Below are 17,661 nucleotides of genomic sequence, written 5' to 3'. Positions count from 1 at the left end.
AACAGCCGTCCAATCAGAAAACAGTTTATTCGTTCTCTTTCCCGACCCACGAACACTTGCATAAACACCTCAGAGAGGGCACACAGCTGACCAGGGTCACAAAAATACTCTCCAAAACCTTCGGGTCGTCCTGTGAACATGAGCAGGATCGCTGGAGTTCTTCGGCGGATGTTTGGTATAATACGTGAGCACGTCGGGACAGATCATTTGGGGAATAAATATTACATTATCCCAGAACAGAAGACATGGACAGGTAGGTAAAGCCATATTCTGCTAAAATTAGCCAGCCGTGATTACGTGATTATGTTTACAAAGCTAACACACGTAGCCAATGAAGATGACTTGACAAAGCAGTTATTAAACTTATTTTTGACTTGCTGTGTCCCTGACACTCCAATATGTCTCATTTAATTCACTACCATAAGCTTAACTGCTCCTGCACCATTTGCTTTCATATAGCTTCTGTTACTGAATTCTAGTAACAGAACAAAAACATTCACCATACAGCTATGTACTCTGTGCTTTGCATCGATATGCTGCTGCTCTCCTCTTAAAATGTGTTGTTGTGAATATGACTTTACCTTTACCCTTTCTACTCTTGTAGTATTGTAAGCGTGCCACTAGATGACGCAACAGTCTAAATATGAGCATTGTCATTTTAGAGGTTTTAATAAGATTTCTTAGGCTGTATTTAATGCATCTCACTGCAATTAAGATTTTTAACTGATTTTGGGAGACAAAATTGGTGCAGTTGTGACCCCACGGTCCCTGGCCTTCAAAGAGAATGTTGCAGATGAAATATGATTACTTGTCTGTGATGAGGATTTAGAAGGAGGTCATATATCCCTAATGAGACATGGCAGTGCTACAGTATGTATTGCTCAAGCCAAGCAGTAGAACTGTGTCATCAGGCTAGTCCATGGTGGGATGCCAATGGTGTCCTTCACACCGTCTCCGACTGCTGGAAGGCCAAGGACATGCTCGTTGGCCTTGCAGACTTGATGTCCGGGCTTACTGTGAGTCCTTCTCCAGTTGCCCTGTTTTTCTCATAGAGTGTTTTAAAGAAGTGTGCATAGTTACAGGAAGACGGTGAGCTGTCGAACATGGTTATGACTCACCACAGCAATGGGAAGGAAGGTTTGGTGGCATCACAGCACGGGTACAAAGATATTAACATAAGTCTTTGTTGCTTTTTGCCAAATAATAACAAAAACACATTTTGTAAATTTACAGTGATTATGTGTCATAGCTGAACATGAATGGGGGAACATAGTGATGCATTAAGTGTACATAAATCCAGGCAAGAAAATCCGACCTCCCCCTCCCTTTACCACCTTAAATCATTATCAGCAGGCGTTCTGACCAGACTATATGCCAGAGGTTAGGGGTCACATGTCAAAGAGCACCACCTTTGCCTGTTCTAGACATGACACTGCTGGTTAACAAGCCATGGACCTTTGGCTTATAAGTGTTATGTCTCCTGATATTTGTCAGAATTATTGTGCCTGAGCAGAGTTCACGCCCTTTCCAGATACTGTCTAATCTGAGAACTAGTCTACGCAGCAGTAATCTGTGAATAATGTTATCCAACCAACACATTCTTGTATGTATCTCCCTGTCTTGGTGCCACATTATACAAGCTAGATAAAGTTTATCTTGGACTTACATAGGCTGAGTAGATATTATACAGTGCCTACATTTAGTGGTACTTTTCTCAGAGGATGAAACCAAGCTGTTTTTTTTGTTTGTTTGTTTGTTTGTTTGTTTTTTGCCAGAGACGGACCAACCTCTAGCAGGTTGCAAGCTTCATTTCTTTCTGACTGAACTTGACTTTGTGTTTCACCTTTTCTCAGCAGTTTGTAGGGAAACTCGTGCCCACCTCGTATTTATAATTCATTACAAGGCTGCTCCTCCACCCCTGGCTGTCAGACTATTCAAATGAGACATCACAGAAGCCCATTTTCCGGCACGCTACAGGCTACCTTATTCACTGTCCAATCACAATGACTGATGCTGTGGAGAGGCTAGTTGGCCTGTAGAAAAAAATGGTTCCAAACAAAAACACTCATAACAGACACATACAGAAACTCATATATACAATCATAACAAACAAATAGAAATATATGGCAAACACATTTGTTTCTTTTTCTATGCCACTCACCTCGTCCAGCCTTGTGGAAATAAAGCAGATGCATTATTCAGTCCATATGTCTTGCTAAAGCGAGCTCTTTTTGATCTTAAACTGATAGGCCAAGCGTGGGCTCAGGGCCTCAAGGCATGGACCGCAGGGCTTTCCACTGCAGCATGAGTAGTGGTTGAAGTAGTGAGAAGTCTCTCTTTCTCTCCCTCCCTCTCTCTCTCTATCTCTCTCAACCTTGCCTACTTGTTCTATTCGACCATCCCTAGTGCTCAGTCCGTCCCTCTCTACCTTTATCCATGCTTTGCTGCTCCCATGTTCTACCTCTCTCAATCTGTTAACTTTAGGAAACTGGGGCGTAAGCAATTCTGCGTGTGGTAGGCTACATATGAGGAACGTTAATGGTTGCCAAGACAGAAAAGTAAAAGGAGGCAACCCCTTGTTTTATGTGGTTGTGTTGTATCTGATTTCAACAGTCTCTTCTGAGGTTGACATCTTTATTCGCTTGCAGTTTGTCCTTCCTTCCCTTGCCCCTCCTCTTCATTGCTGCCTTTCGATTTTCCTCCTTTGAGGCCAGTCCAGTGAAGATTTCTTTTCAAAACATTAGAGTAGTTCAGCAGTGTGGAGGGCTCGACCCAGCAGAGAGCTTAGTATCCCCCCTCTCCTCATATGCTGCTGCACATCAAAATGAAAAGGCCTGGGTCTGAAGTACACACCTTGAGAGAGAATCTCTGTCTCTGTCTTTAGAAAAGGTCCAACTATAGAGGCCTACTTTGTGCTCCTGCCCCATAGAGAGAGCTATGCTATAGGCCATGGAGCCCCAGTGATTGTTGTCAATGGCAGGGCTACAAGAGAAAGCCACTGGCAATCTGGCCACTGGTCTTTAGAAGGTCTTTGCCTTGGTGTCGGCTCCATAGAGCTGAATAGAGAATCTATATTCTTCTCTCTTTCTGTGTGCGTCTGTCCCCCAGGCCCAGCTCTGCCTCACACTGCATGGGGCGCCATGTCATGCTGCCCAGATGAAAGCAAAGCATTCTGCGGACGGGCTCATTCGTCTTCAGCAGTGGGCCTGCAGCTTTGACGCCTGCCTTCCCTCCCTTTATTTAGGAAGAGAGGCGCGCTGACATTATCGGCCGCTGCAGGCACATTTGAAAATAATTGCCTGTATGATTGCTATTTTTCTTACCTCTTTGAGGAGGTGTAGCCTTTGTCTTGGAATCAATGGCTGCTCAATACTGGACAGGGGAAAGGCAGTTTCCTTTCATGTCTCAGTGAAAAGGATGTATTTTTAGCGCCATTCATTTTAACAGTGTGTGCCATGCAGTTTTAATCTATTGGTCCTCTCCACTATGTGGAGAATGGAAAGGATTCAGAGGTTCTTCAGAGGTGCGCCACACTGTTGCAGAGAAAAGACGCATTGACTTGTCGTCCTATCACTATCCCTCTCTCTTTGTCTATTATTTATTTGATTCCCCAGCTCTGTTCTATGAAGTGAAAAACTGAAAAGGCCTCAGTTCTGCTATTTCAGGATGGGCGACTCTAGGGACTGAGGGAGGAGTGTGTGTGCAGTTGCATTAGTGTGTGCATCTGTGATTGTATACATGAGTTTGTGTGGCACAACAACTACACACTGTGTGTGTGTGTGTGTGTGTGTGTGTGTGTGCGCGCGTACATTTGTATCTGCTTTGTTTTTAAAAAAGAAGAGAAAAAAAATCTGCGATTGTGTGTTTTCTCTCCACTTCATGCCCTAACACACTTAACACAACAACAGATGGCTGTGTGTCATCAGAGCGTTGATTCAAGCCGCATATTTCCATGGAAAGAGTCACAGCGGAGAGAGACGAGGGTCCAAATGGCTGTTTATTCTGCCACAAGTCATCCCCAGGGTGTGATGAAGGAAGGTCTATCCTACAGTAGGACACCAAGTCAGTGTTTACCATGGAACAGCTATGTCCAGAGCCAATACAGTAAATCATGTTAATTGATCAGCAGCTTTGCAATGCATGGAGTTTAAATGAAGGTTGTTTAATCATTATAGGAAAACCAAGTGGGTTTAGCTCATCTTGCTGTATACTGGTTGCCAAGTGCGTATTTGTATGTGTGTGTGGTGGAACATCATGGAGTGGCTTAACTACTTCATTAAAAAGGCATTTGAAAAGATAGATGCTGAAAATGAGAAAACGGGAACATTTATTTCCTATGGTAGAACATTTCAAATGGGCCTAGATCCAGTATCAGTGGTTTAAGCATTTAGCAGGCCCATTAAACACTGCCTAGCTAGTGTAGACCTTTATCTTTATAAACTTCAGACTCCATCTGTCTCACAACCTACAAATATTATATGAATATTACTATTTCTACCTCCTGCAACCTGATTTGCTGTTTGGCGAGCAGTGATAGACAGTCGATTATGCCAACAGAAGGAAGACAACAAATTAATCAAATTCATTTTTCTGTTTGGCTTAGATGTGATTCACTGTCCAATGCATTCATGTCTCTGTTTGGTCAGATGGCCAGCGAGATGTTTTGACACCTCAGGGCTCCTTGTCTGTCAGAAACTCAGCCAGGAAGACTGACAGACACACCGACACACAAGCAGATATCTCCTGGAGCCCGCCGCTGCTTATTCAATTCAGAATATTTTAATAAAGCAGACAGGCAGAGAGAAATAAGGCTAGGAGTAAGGGAGGAAAGATAAGGCTGAGGGAGACTCACAGAGGGTGGAGAAGAAGGTGGGGTATAGAAAGTGAGTGACAAAGAACAAGGGGGATGCTGACATATGGGGTAAAATTATAGAGTGGGGGAAGAATGGAGACAGTGAAAGTGAAAGGAGGGTTTCTGACAGAAAGAGGGTGAAATGAGTGGGTGGAACAGGCAGACAGATAGAAGGGGAGAGAGAAGGTGGAGGTAGGTTAATGGAGAGAGAAAGTGGGGGGACTGAAGGTGCAATGGAAGGAAAAGGAAGGGGGTTGGATGAGAGTGATGGAGGTGAATAGAAAGGGGTGGACAGCTTGGTGTATGGACATCACATGCATGGGCCTCAGAGGAGTCGGGGAGGAAGGGGGATGGAGGGGGGGGGGGGGGGTCACATCGCTCCACAGCCTCACAAAGGACACTGACTTCCTGGCTCGCCACGGTCCTTTTCTATAACCCATCAGGCAGGGAAGAGACTTCAAGAGGATGGGTGGTCTTTAGCAGAGGGGTCTAAAGCATCCCTTCCACCCTCAAGTATGCCTGCGTTTAGTTAAAAGTAACACACAGGGGAAATCAGAGTATTCTTTTCAGCATGTTTTTACTTCTATATGAATTATTCTCCTCTGTTCTGCCGTGAGTCGCTCAAGCCTCAGCGGGATCGACAGCAACAGGGACAAACAGAATGAGGGCTGAATAAAAAAAAGAAAAAAAAAAAAAGAAAAACGAACAGCAGCGGCAGCAGGCCTACTTTACGCCTAAGCTCCTCCTCTCACCAGAAGTGATGCAAAGCAACGGCTGGCCTTTTCCCTCTAAACCTCATCACTAGGCTCAGGGCTAATGGGTAACCATGGTTACAGGCCTCACACATCCCCTCCATTTTTTTTTTCCGGGGAAAGAGATTGGAGGGACAGAGAGAGAGAGATAGAGGGCGATAGTGTCAGTATTGGTACCTGGTTGCCCTTGTCTCACTGATGCTTATCGGATCACTCGATCTTCATAAAGCTGTCCATTACCATGCACGTACTGGTCCCCCATCCCTCTCCAGCTGAGCAGTGTGCTGGAGAGGAATAAACTAGGCTGATGGGCGTGCTGCTTCAGGGCGGCTTTTTGTTCCACCGCAGTGTCAGGCCTCGCACAATCATGAAGACTGAGAAAGCTGCTCTTTCTGCTGTCTATTGAGAGCCGGAGATGAATGCCGTGCTGTTGCAAGTGTGAGCTTTTGTCTGCTTTGCAATCTGTTCGGAGACAAGTGAATGTGATGTTTCTCAGGATAGACGTTGGTGTTGACGGTGAGGAGTATGAGACGTGGGTCCTCCAGTTGGAGCTCATTCTGTTTTGCCTTGTCGGAGTTTTTAGGGCTTTCTTTACCCCGTTGTTGCCAATCGAAGTGTGTTCCCATGACGCCTGTGTCTGTAATCAAAGACAGAGTGCGGCAGAAAAGCACCGAGTGAGAGAGACATGCAGCACAAGACGCCCGGAATGACATTGTGGAGGTGAAAAACCTCTCGGGTCGCCCCCAGCAGTACTCACCTGGGAGCTGATGTGTAAAGTTGGATATTTTGTGTCTGTGTGTGAGTGTGTGTGTGTGTTGAACCAGGTGATGGAGTTTAGCAGGGTGTGTTCAGGGTTCAAAGAGCAGCCCTCAGAGCGCATCACATCTCATTCTAACGAAGGGAAAGGATAGGCGTACCTGCAGTTTGATTGGCTCCCCATCCAGCTTGCCACGGCAACCCCTCACCCATCCTGCCTTCCTGTCTCCTCCCTTCCTTCCTTTCCTCTCCCCTCCCCCCCTCCGGGGTTCCACAGCCAGGCTCACAGATGAGTCGCGCTCAGACAGGTGAGATGGCTTATGAATATTTATGTGGTGGGATTTCATTCCTCCTGCCGCTGGCCCCTCCCCCTCTCCAACGCAGTGCTGCGTTTGTCCTTCACGGTAAGAGGCAGCGTCCTCGCTTCTGTCCCTCAGGTTAATCTGCCTGCTCTCTAGCCAGTTGTGTGTGTGTGTGTGTGTGTGTGTGTGTGTGTGTGTGTGTGTGTGTGTGTGTGTGTGTGTGTGTGTGTGTGTGTGTGTGTGTGTGTGTGTGTGTGTGTGTGTGTGTGTGTGTGTGTCTGTGTGTTTGACTGGTAAGTAGGTTTCCCCTAGTGAGTGATGAGAAGGCAGACCTGTCACAAGGGGGCCCACTGAGATCGAGAGCTCCTAACACCCTTATAACCCCCTCACCACCACCACCACCACCTCACCCACCCACCCTCCCTCTCTCACTCACTCTCTCACTCCATCTCTCTCTATCTGTAGGTGGGGGAGAAGGAGGGCACAGGTCTGAACTGTGAAGTAGAAAGATAGCAAACGTGTCAGATACAGACAGCATGAAGCTAACACTAAGACTACACAATTCAATAAAATATTGAACTAGTGAATCTAGTGATAATTAACTGATCATGATTGATTTTTTTTTTTTATTAAAGTAAAAATACAACTGAACGTAACATAGCTGTGCTTGATATAAGTGGAAATTGAATACTTTTTTCCAAACGTTAAGGCTGACACAGAAGGAAACTTTGTTGAAACAAATTTGTGATTTCAGATGACATAAGTATGTAATACATAAATAATAGATTTGTTTTTAAGACAATGCCTTGTATTGGCATTGTGTTTTGTTTTGTGATTTGAACAGCTGTAACATTTACTAGTAAGGCCTGCAGCTTGTACATGTGTTAAATGTAAAGGGTTCATTGCTTTTCTCGATTTTATACCATTGCAAAAAAAAAAACACTACACCACCTTGGCCTCTGCTGTCATTTTAAAGACCTGATTGTAAATCTGTTCATTTAAAAAGCATCTGTAGATGCTTAAATGTCTTTCTTTGTTTTTGTGTTTTGGTCGGTTGTTTGATTTGAAAAAAATAAAAAGACTAAGTAAAAAAAAAAAATAAAAAAAATCCATAGATTAATTGGTGATGACAGTAATTGTTGGTTGCCGACAGCCCCTTGAGGTGAGAAATCACTACGCAAACAATGTGCTTGGCCAGCCAATTCTGCTATGCTACATTAGGCGAAGATTAGGCGTGTATATACGGTGTGTTCTTTAATAAACCACACGTCCGCAAGTAAAGTGGTTGTTGTTGTATTGTTAATTTCATTTTTCTCAATCTTTTTAGAGAGCTGGCATGTTTCTTTTGTACTTCTGTTGTAAAAACAGTATAGCCTTGGCATGTGTGTTTTTCTTTCCGCAGTTGTCCCAGATCAGAGATTACCAACAGAGCGAGATTCACCCCAATCAGACTGACAAGCCTCCTCCCAATGTGTATGTGGTGGGAGGATCAGCCGTGTTTCATAAATATATGTACATACTGTATTTGTTATTCAAATCCAAGGATAAAAGCCGTGGTGGAAGGGGTTTAGTCATGCTGTAAAAGCAACAAGACAACAGGAGAGCCATGTTGGAGTGTGACAGTGAGTAGAGGGGGAGATGCTACCTAGTGAAGAGAGATAGAGACAAGGGGAAAAAGTGGGTGCCTCTGTTCATGCCTATTAGTTAGGCATTAGATGTAGCTAAGTACATTGCTTGTGGGGACTGTAACATAATTGTGCCATTTTTGGTCTGCTGCCACCCACACCCAATGCAAATATGGATAAGATCTGTTTATAATTAGCAAATGTGTTAAATGTATTTGCTAGTATTTCCTCCTAGAGAACATAACCTTTTGTTTGCTGGCAGTTGTTTTTAGTTCTGTTGTTGTTGTTGTTGTTGTTGTGTGTGTGTGTGGGGGGGGGGGGTCCAGGAAACAGTTTCTCAGAAGACATTTTAAGACGTACATGTAAACAAATGTGATAAGCATAGAAATGTGTTTTTAGATAAGGTGAGGTCATGCAGTGTTTTTCCTCAGACCTGGATATCAGGAAACTAAAGCTCCAGAGCTGGAGCCTGTGAGGCCCTATAGTGACAATCTAGTGGGAGCCAAAGCAGAACCAAAGCAATACTAGCCTAATTAGCTGACCTGATTACAATATAGGCTGGATAAAGTATGGAAAAGAATCATCCTTGTAAGACATGATTACAGAATGCTTTCGCCTTCACTGGAGTTACTTTAAAACCAAACAAATGAACTTAAGTGAAGAAGGCACAAGCAGAGCAACAACGCAGCCTCTCATACTCACACCTCTTCTGAGTGCCATCATTCATCTATTCCTGTGCCATAGCTATCTGTTATGGCTGAAGTAAACATTAAGGCCATCAGTCTGCGGTGTGCATGGAGGTGGTTGCCTCCATTTGTCCATGTCCAGTCAGCTGCGGAGAAACGGTGATGGAATCCTGACAGATTGTCTGTGTTTTGGAGCGTGTTGTTTTCCTTGCCCATCCATTTCTCTCCTCCTAGCCATGTTTGCCATGCATCATCACTCTCTCCCTCTCTCTCTTTCTCCATCTCTCTCACTCCCTCATTCTGCCTCCTCCTTCCTTGCCTCATCATTTCTCAGAGGGATGGAGGCGATGGATGGACATCCAGGCTACCTGCGAGGAGAAACTATGAAAACACAGCACTTGTCATTAGTGAACACTGTATGAAGCTCTGTAGCACCACACAAAGACACAACGCAACTGGCTCTTATTTTAAATCTCTTGCTCTCTCTTATTCTGTCTATAACCCCCCCCCCCCGCTATCTCCGTCTTCATGTCATCGTGTGGCATGCCAAACTTGCCTAATCAGCAGATTCTACCAAAATAATTGGCGGTGGCCTTGCTGCTAGCGAGCGTTGTGCTGTATACAGATAGGGAAAGGAGCACTTAATATTCCATGCAGCTCGTACCTCTCCTGTTGTCTGTGATATCTGACCTCTTTTGTCTCCTGCTCGGCTTGATGTTGATTTTGGAGGGCATTGTTAGCCAGAGTGCTGTGATTGGAAGAGGTTGTCAGTGAGGGGGGCTGTGGTTGGTTGGGTTAAAGGGAGGCTCATTTGCATAAAGGCTTAGCCCAGATTTGGAGCCACTCAGCGAGATCTGAGGAGAAGGGCCCGAGGGCCACGAGGTAATCATCCATGGCCTGTCACAGTGCTGTCATCCCTCTGTGTATTTGTGTGTCTGTACGTCTGTCTGTGTCTGTGTGTATGAGCGAGCAGGAGACGTAAAGCATTGTGTCTGCGCCTCTTTTGTGTTTGTTTGTATTCCTTTGCGTTTTGTATGCATCATTGTTGAGCATCTATGTCTCACTCTTGCTCCCTCTCACTGTCTTTCTCTCTCTCTTTTTGTTTTTTTTTTCCTTCTGGTTTCCCAGGAAGACTTGTCCGTGCCAAGCGAATGGTAGTGGCAGCCAATCCTACAGAATATGAATATATTGAAGGCAGCATACCGATGGAGTGGGACGGTAAGTCTGGACTGCAGCATCACTGTTACATACTTTTAACTATCACTAACATGGATAAATGACAATGTTAACAAAAGAGATACCCAGCAGAGTGCATAAAATACTGCACAAATAAAATGGAATAACAAATTCATGACTGCATCTATTGGGACCTAAGCTAATCCATTGATTTTCTTTTTTTTTTTTTTTTTTTCATACAGCGAGATGGGGGTTGGGAAAAGCGTATTCATGACTTTATCAAAGACGCCTTCTGCTGGTGTTATACAACCGTACCATAAAATAGTGTTTCAAATTTCTTACAACTGGATACAAACTGTTCCCTCTGTCTCAGACTGGCTTTATCCACCTTAAACCCCTCATCCTGCTTCGCCCCATCCCTCATGCATTTTCATCAGGATGCAAATAAGAAAGGGATAAAAGAGGCCCAGAATCCCTGTGCTAGCTGGAGGAAGAGTTAGAAAATCTCTCTTTTTCTCTCTTTCTCTCTCTCTCTCTCTCGTTCTGGCTCCCTTTAACCTGCTCTGCTGTGCAGCCAGCTCAGCCAAAATAGAGCTCCTTAAAAAGAAAAAAAAGAAAGACGAGATGACAGACAGACACAGTTCTACTCAGGAGGAGAAAGAAGGACAGAGGTATTGATGGAGAATGACGGAGAGTGTACTTTCAAATTCAGAGATCAGAGTGGATCCACACTTTCTCTTCTGAGACACAGCACTCAGTGGCCCTGCTCTGCATAGACTAAAGCAGTATTAGTGTTTGCAGTTCATCATGTGTGTAGCTTGGATGTTTTACCGTTCCACGTTTTCCCTATAGTTCGCTAAGTGAAATGAAACAAAACAAACCCTCGATACACTCCCTCAACTAGCTTGGGTACTCAGTAGTTGCACTGAGCTACTGTAGTGCCCTGAAACTCGGTGACGCTATAGCTGCAGCCTTTAAATATGACTGCAGGTTTTGTTTGTGCAGCGTATGTTTGTGTGGGTGTTCTCACTCTTCTCTTTTTTTTTTTATACTCCTCTCTCCTCCTCCTCCTTCTCCAGCTTGGATCCGAGGCAGACGGAAGAAGCCCCCCTCCATCGAGGTACGTCTCCCCCCAGCTTCCCCGCTGTGCTGATGGTTGGACTCTGGGGGAATGGTTACAAGGGAGGGAAAGAAGCAAAGATGGAAACGAGAAGCTTTGATTTGTTTTATCTTACAGTTTCGAACTGAATCCAGGAACTTTGGGGGACAGGTGTTAAAATAAACAGCAGCTGAAGTGCATTGATGGCGAGACTGAGAGCAAAGACAGCCTCTGAACAAGGGGCTCACTGACACCATGTCCTAGTTTACTTTCTCTTTTTCCAGCAGAAGCCTGCATCTCGGCTTTTTGTGTTTTATTTCTGGCAGTCTCCGAGATGGGAATGGTGAAGGAGTGCAGTTTTTCCCCTCGTGTACCTCTCACTGGGTTTATTGCTCTTTAAATGTGAGAATGCTGGAAATAATTTGGCCAGCAAAATGTGGGTCTATAGGAAATCCCTTGGAAGGCCAATACCCAGGCACTCTTTCTATCTCTCTGTCCTCTGTCCCTGCCAGTGGCCAATGCCATCCCCTGCCTCTATTGCCAGAACATTCTCTTCCAATTTTCTGCCTTGCGTCTGCCCAATAGCTGCCATCGACAGCTGGACAGTGTTGATGTGGCCAAGGCTTCACTCCCAGCACATTACCCTACCCCTTGTCACGCTCCCTCTCTTCCCGGTCCAAGCCGACATAAATTGATTGGATTAAATCCTGTCATTAACAGGCTGGAAAAGCAGCTCAGTATGTTTGTCTCCATCCCCAAAGCGGGGCTTTTTGGCCACGGCTCTCCCCCTCTCTTTTCCAGTCCTTCAGTTCTGCCAACACACAACAGCATTATGCCCAGTCCTCCCTTCCTTTTTGGCTTCCCATGCTAGGGAGAGGCTAACATCACTGGACACTAGCTGTGGCTCAAGAGGGTAACTATTCCACTGGTGGACCATGTTCAGGTTATAATTGTTTCCATGAGTTGGAATGGTTGTTTATATTACGGATGCCTCCTGTCACGTTAGTTTACCAATCCGTTCCAAGCACTACATTTTTAACCAGGGTTTATTGGACCAATATAGGTTAACTGAGCACACTTGTTCTTTTTCTAGTAAATGTCCTACTTCATACTTGACGCATAAACACATTTGTTCCTGGAAGCCGCTGAGTGCAACTTCATGTCTCCTCTGCTTTTTGACTGGTGAGCAGCTGATGGTTTGTGCTTTGCTCCAAGACAAAACAGGGGTAGTTGATTAAGGAGCGGAAATGATCACTGGTTCATGTTTGCAGGATGTAATATTTACAAGAATTCAGTTCCCTCAGAAAAAAAGACTCAGAAGACAAGTATTTAATGTTTTTCTTGCCTGCCATTTGGAAACTAGAAGTAGTATTGTTGTGATGTTTCATGCTTTTTGTGGGGTTTCAGTCAGCACTGTAAAATCTGTAAAAAAAAAAATCCCAAAAGAAAAACTAGGTAGGAACCTCTATGACTCATGATGGGGAAGTGTTGATTTTAGCAAAAACTTAAATGAACTTAATTAATTATTTTTTAATCAATTAACAGTTCTTTTAGCACTTATCTGCGCCCAGGTCATGTTAATTGATGAATGATAGCACCAGGAAGTACTGAAGAAAATGTGATATGAATGTCAATAAATTAATATACTTAAAGAACAATTCTAGGCCATATCCCTCCTTCAGGTTTTCCATCATTATTTAACCATGAAAAAAGTGTTATATAGCATGTGGTATTTAAAAGTTCTTAAAAAGTCTTGAATATATGCTTTTATGTCCACCTGTGTAATTTACAGGAGCTGCTGAAGAATGAGACTTACAGGGAGCAGATCAAGCTGAAAGCCAAAGAGGTGGAGGAGAAGGATCTGGCCCTACAGGCTAAGGAGTATGAGGAAGGTCTGGTGGCGACCCCTGCAAGGACTGTGGCCAAAGGCCATGCAGCTGCCACCAGCTTCGGAAAGCAGGAGATCACGGAAGAGCCCACCAGCACCGCAAACACATTCCAGCCTGGCTCCTGGATGCCCACTTCCAAGAAGTAGACAGACATCCACATACACTGAGACAGTGTTGTAATGTACTGTAATACAATCCAATAGAAAAGCCCTGCAATAAATACTACCTTTGTGAAACTGATATAGTTGAGACTTGGATATTAAATATTAGAGACACCTTTCAGTATAATCCAATCCAAGTCAGCAGCACCACAAACTATAACCTCCGAAATGACCAGAGTTTAATCAACTCATCTGTGAATCAGTCTCAAATAACTGAGCATTATATGTTTTACAGAGGAAGTATTTATTTCAAAGCTGGTTTATTGGTCTGCATTACATTGTACAGGGGTTCCTACTTTTCTGGTCCCTCAGTATATATTGAATATACACTAGATTATCCATCTCTCATCTTAAAGATGACTATATGTGACAACAGTAATTTAATGTAGTGAAAAACTTGTTAGTAAAGAGAAGAAAAACTGCAGTGGTTGTACTTCATCAATTATTAAGTGCACAGAAAACAAATGTGTTTCAGGGATACTGTTAGAAATATTTTCTAATTAATTATAATAAATAAATCAGCTCTAATGAATCAGTATGAACTCAACTCTTTTTCATGAGCTAAACCTAAAAAGTGTGACAGATTTCATTCAGTCAAAGAATTTTGCCAGTGTGAAGATGAAAAGAAATAATGTTGTTAAAGCATGTGGAAAGGTACATGCTGTGGGAATTAAGTAGAGAAGTTCTTTTAACTTGAAATTGAACTCTGTTGCACTGAGGCTGTAGTTACATTAAATACTGTTAATGTTTCTATTTATCAAGAAAGTGGCGTCTGCTGTCTGTAAATCACAAGTTAAAATCAGGGGTAATGTTACAGTATACTGTTTTGCCGCAGTACAAAGTTCTTTCACCGGAGGTCAGAGTTTATGTTGGCAACAGAGTTGGTGAAGAAAGGAGCTTAAAAGAACAGCTTGAGCACTTGCTAAAAAAGCAACATAAGCTGAGATCCTGCAGCTGAAAACATGGCCGTCCTACTCATGTATGTTTTTCTAAATGCTCTCAGGAGATATCAATACTCTGCACCAAGGGATAAATAAAACGTCATGAGGAAGAAAAGGGAAAACAAATGTGCGTTTGTTCACCTGTCTGTATTTAGAATTATGGGTTTTAACTGCTTCTTTACAGGCTCACAAGTACTTAGAATTACAGTACTTATAAAAACGATCCATCCCACTGGACTTTTGAACGTTTTATTATCTTACAACACTGAGTCACAGTGAATGTAATTCATTTTTAATACTAACAAACAGGGGGTCTTATCAAATTGAAGGCAAGTAGATCTAAGTTAAGAACAAAGTGTATAAGACATAAAGAACATAGTGTATAAAACATGCATAACAGTAAATCCTGGCCAAAATGGTTCACTCTCTTCAAGTCAATATTTAATAAAGGCACCTTTGGCAGCACGTTGGCCTTTTACAGCCGTTACATATTCTGTCTGGTTTATGATTGACTTCCCTCTACTGTGTTCAATAGTCAGTGCCTCCAAAATTTTCTTTCCTTCTTTTACTTGTTTAGACGTTCCTCTGTCTTCATGCTATAGTTCTTTTTGACTGTGACATTAAAGTCTTTTCTGTCAATCAGTACACAAAAGCCTATTTACATGCACTCTGGTTCAGTGTTACAATATCATAAAACATGAGGGGGTGAATACTTTTTATGTGCACTGAATTAAAAGCACTTCTGATGCTGTTCAATCCACACAGAGGAAATTAGATTTTCTTATCAACCATGAAAACTTTATTAATTAGAAAGTAATAATTTTGATATTTTGCAAGTGACTTGGAGAAAAAATTCCAGTATGCTCATTACATCGTCAGAACAGGGATGCTAACAATGGAATGCAAGGTGTTGCAACAGCTGCACAATATTATCAGCAGATCTCTGCATAAAAACTTCTTACAGATGACCACTGTGCTCTTGCTGACCAAAGTCCCACTGGGATGAGCCTCCTCTGGGCAGTCCTGTCCGTCTCAGCACTGTTAGGCCTGTGGGGCCAGTGTCCCTCCTCCTACCCAGGACATGAGGCATGGTGGCCCTGTGCTGACAGTAGGGCTGGGACAGGGAAGGGCACTGTGTCATTATTTGGAATAAGGAGGGCTGTGAGCGTGGTGGTTGCTCGTTCTTTTTTCATGCCCTCATCCTGCCCTCACAGGCTCAGTCTTTCTTGGTCCTCTTTGCCCTGGCTATGTTTTCCTGACGTTTCTGCTTTTTCTTCTGTTCCCGGTCACGTGCTTCGATCATCTTGGCCAGTTTCCAGGACAGCAGTGCACTGGCAATGAAAAGAGGTGTGAGAGCCAGTATGACAGTGGTGAGGAAACCATAGGGGTCTTTGGCAGCCCACTCCACCACATACTCTGCCCATGCACGAACGTCAATCATCTTGGTCAGCGACGATGAGGAATATTCAGACCTGAGAAGGGGGTAACAAGAAAGAAAGGAGTTAATGGCCAGAGCTGTCTAATATGTATGAAAAAAATGAATATAGCAATCTTAGGACCATATACCAATAATGATTTTAGGTGTCAGAAAGTGGGTGTTATGTTAAGTGGGTGTCACAGTGTATGCCATTTCTTAATCACATTGTCAGTAATATACCTTGACAATTTCTGAAAAGATTTTAGTTTTAGATACTGCTGAATGATAAAAACAACCAGAGTGGTGATGAAACTATTAAATCAACAGAAAACTTAAGTTTTTGCTAGCTGAGTCACTGTTAAAGTCATTTCTCAAAGAATAATACCTAACATTTGCTGATTCATGCTCCTCAAATGTGAGGCTTGGCTGCCCTCTGAAATCTGGCAACATTACACTGGGGCCTCCAAAATTGTGATGGTTGTGTTGTTTTTTACTATTTTCTGACAATTTATAAACTAAACAACTGAAAAAACAATGTACATACAGATTAATTTCAAATAATCATTAGCTGTAGCCCTAAACCAGATATACACAACCTTTCTGGCTACTCAGCAAATTTAATACCTGACAAGTGATGATGCAAAAAAAAAGTATTTCTATAAAGTAATCCTGCCCATTGATGTCCAAAACTTCCCACAATGACCTTAAACACCCAGAGACATTAAAGGAATGACGTTATTAGGAATATTACCAATACAACATAAAGCAATATTGTATTAAAAAAAAGCCAAATCTCTGCCAGTTGACAAATTAGTGCAACAATCAGTTGATTAATTGATTAGTAGATCAACAGATAATTGCGCTATCTGCGCTATTTTGATAGTTGAAAAATCTTTTTAGTCATTTTTAAAGAAATCATTTCTCATATTTGCTGTTAATCAATAGATAATTTGATAATAATTTTTTTTTTAAATCGTTATTTGCAGCCAGATTAAGAAGTTAAACATAACTGGACTTCTTACGTTATATTAGAGGGTTTCTCTTTGATGAGTAACAAAACTTTAAAGAGCATAATGAAGAGAGTAAGGAAAATATGGCTGCTTTGACTTCAAGACTGGAGTTTGATACTATAATTAAACTTGAGCCATTAGGAATTATTTGAGTTTGGTCCTCTCAAGGTTTTCGAAATTCTTTCTGGGAAAACACTTAATGAGTGTTTTATTCAGTCACAATACCGTCAAAACAAACAATAGTAAAATGGTAGATTTTACACAATATCTAAATCTTAACAAGTCCAGTGATAATCACATAATAATGAATAGTAGGCTTGCAAATAACTAACGTTGTAGTTGGTCCAGCTAACATAGAAAGCTACATTAACTGCAATTTCCATCATGTTTCAGTTATAATAATTGTATCCACTAATCGAGTCATTAGTATGCTTTTTATAAAGGTTTTATAAAGTTATTGCTGCTCTGACCACACAGCCCCCCATAAACCTGCTTATGACCAATGGCTAAGTAGCATCAGAACGAGTCGCAGCTAGCATATGTTAGGTGTATTCACAGGCAAACCGGTTACAAACCATTTACTCTGGCCACAGCCCCGTACGAACAAGCTGAACTAACACATTCGCTTTGTCTGCCACTTGGATTAAATCTGAATTTCTGAGATGTGGATGAAAGACTTGCATTTCAAATACCGTTAGCACCGTCAGCTAACCCGCCACCCATCCATAACGGCCTAACTTGAAGTGGCAAGAGCACGGACTCGAGCACGAAACAGCGCAGCAACAATACGTGTGAATGTGACATAAAATGAATTTATATTTTCGTGTTGGTAAAAACAAAAGCCGCTAAATAAAAATAAAAAAAACTTACCAAAGTGCCCTGATTTGTGCTTATATCTACGACGATAAGTTCCAGCTCCTCCCTGCTTCAGGAAGTGAAACCGGTGAGGTCTCAAATTATCGTTGGCTCGTGATTGGATATGAGGCTCTCCCTAA

At 42.7% G+C, this 17,661-nt stretch overlaps 2 protein-coding genes across 3 annotated transcripts; one reads left to right on the top strand and one right to left on the bottom strand.

The window, feature by feature from the left end:
• Window positions 1-53: 53 nt before the first annotated feature.
• ndufaf2 (NADH:ubiquinone oxidoreductase complex assembly factor 2) lies at window positions 54-13,830 on the top strand. Its single transcript, XM_056375557.1, has 4 exons — window positions 54-253; window positions 10,102-10,191; window positions 11,229-11,269; window positions 13,041-13,830. The coding sequence occupies exons 1-4, from the start codon at window positions 139-141 to the stop codon at window positions 13,281-13,283; spliced, it is 489 nt and encodes a 162-aa protein (XP_056231532.1). The 5' UTR covers window positions 54-138; the 3' UTR covers window positions 13,284-13,830.
• Window positions 13,831-14,472: 642 nt separating this feature from the next.
• On the bottom strand, window positions 14,473-17,659 carry smim15 (small integral membrane protein 15). Of its 2 annotated transcripts, none has more exons than XM_056375560.1 (2): window positions 17,537-17,659; window positions 14,473-15,711 (listed from the first exon to the last, which is right to left on the bottom strand). In XM_056375560.1, the coding sequence occupies exon 2, from the start codon at window positions 15,678-15,680 to the stop codon at window positions 15,456-15,458; it is 225 nt and encodes a 74-aa protein (XP_056231535.1). In that variant the 5' UTR covers window positions 15,681-15,711; window positions 17,537-17,659; the 3' UTR covers window positions 14,473-15,455. The 2 variants fall into 2 exon arrangements, with proteins under 2 accessions (XP_056231535.1, XP_056231534.1); XM_056375559.1 differs by lacking the exon at window positions 17,537-17,659 and adding an exon at window positions 17,348-17,367.
• Window positions 17,660-17,661: the final 2 nt, after the last annotated feature.

The sequence above is a fragment of the Seriola aureovittata genome, chromosome 5, assembly GCF_021018895.1.
Source record: "Seriola aureovittata isolate HTS-2021-v1 ecotype China chromosome 5, ASM2101889v1, whole genome shotgun sequence".
In the NCBI taxonomy this organism is placed as follows: Eukaryota; Metazoa; Chordata; class Actinopteri; order Carangiformes; family Carangidae; genus Seriola; species Seriola aureovittata.
This window is presented reverse-complemented; position numbering and strand designations above follow the sequence as displayed.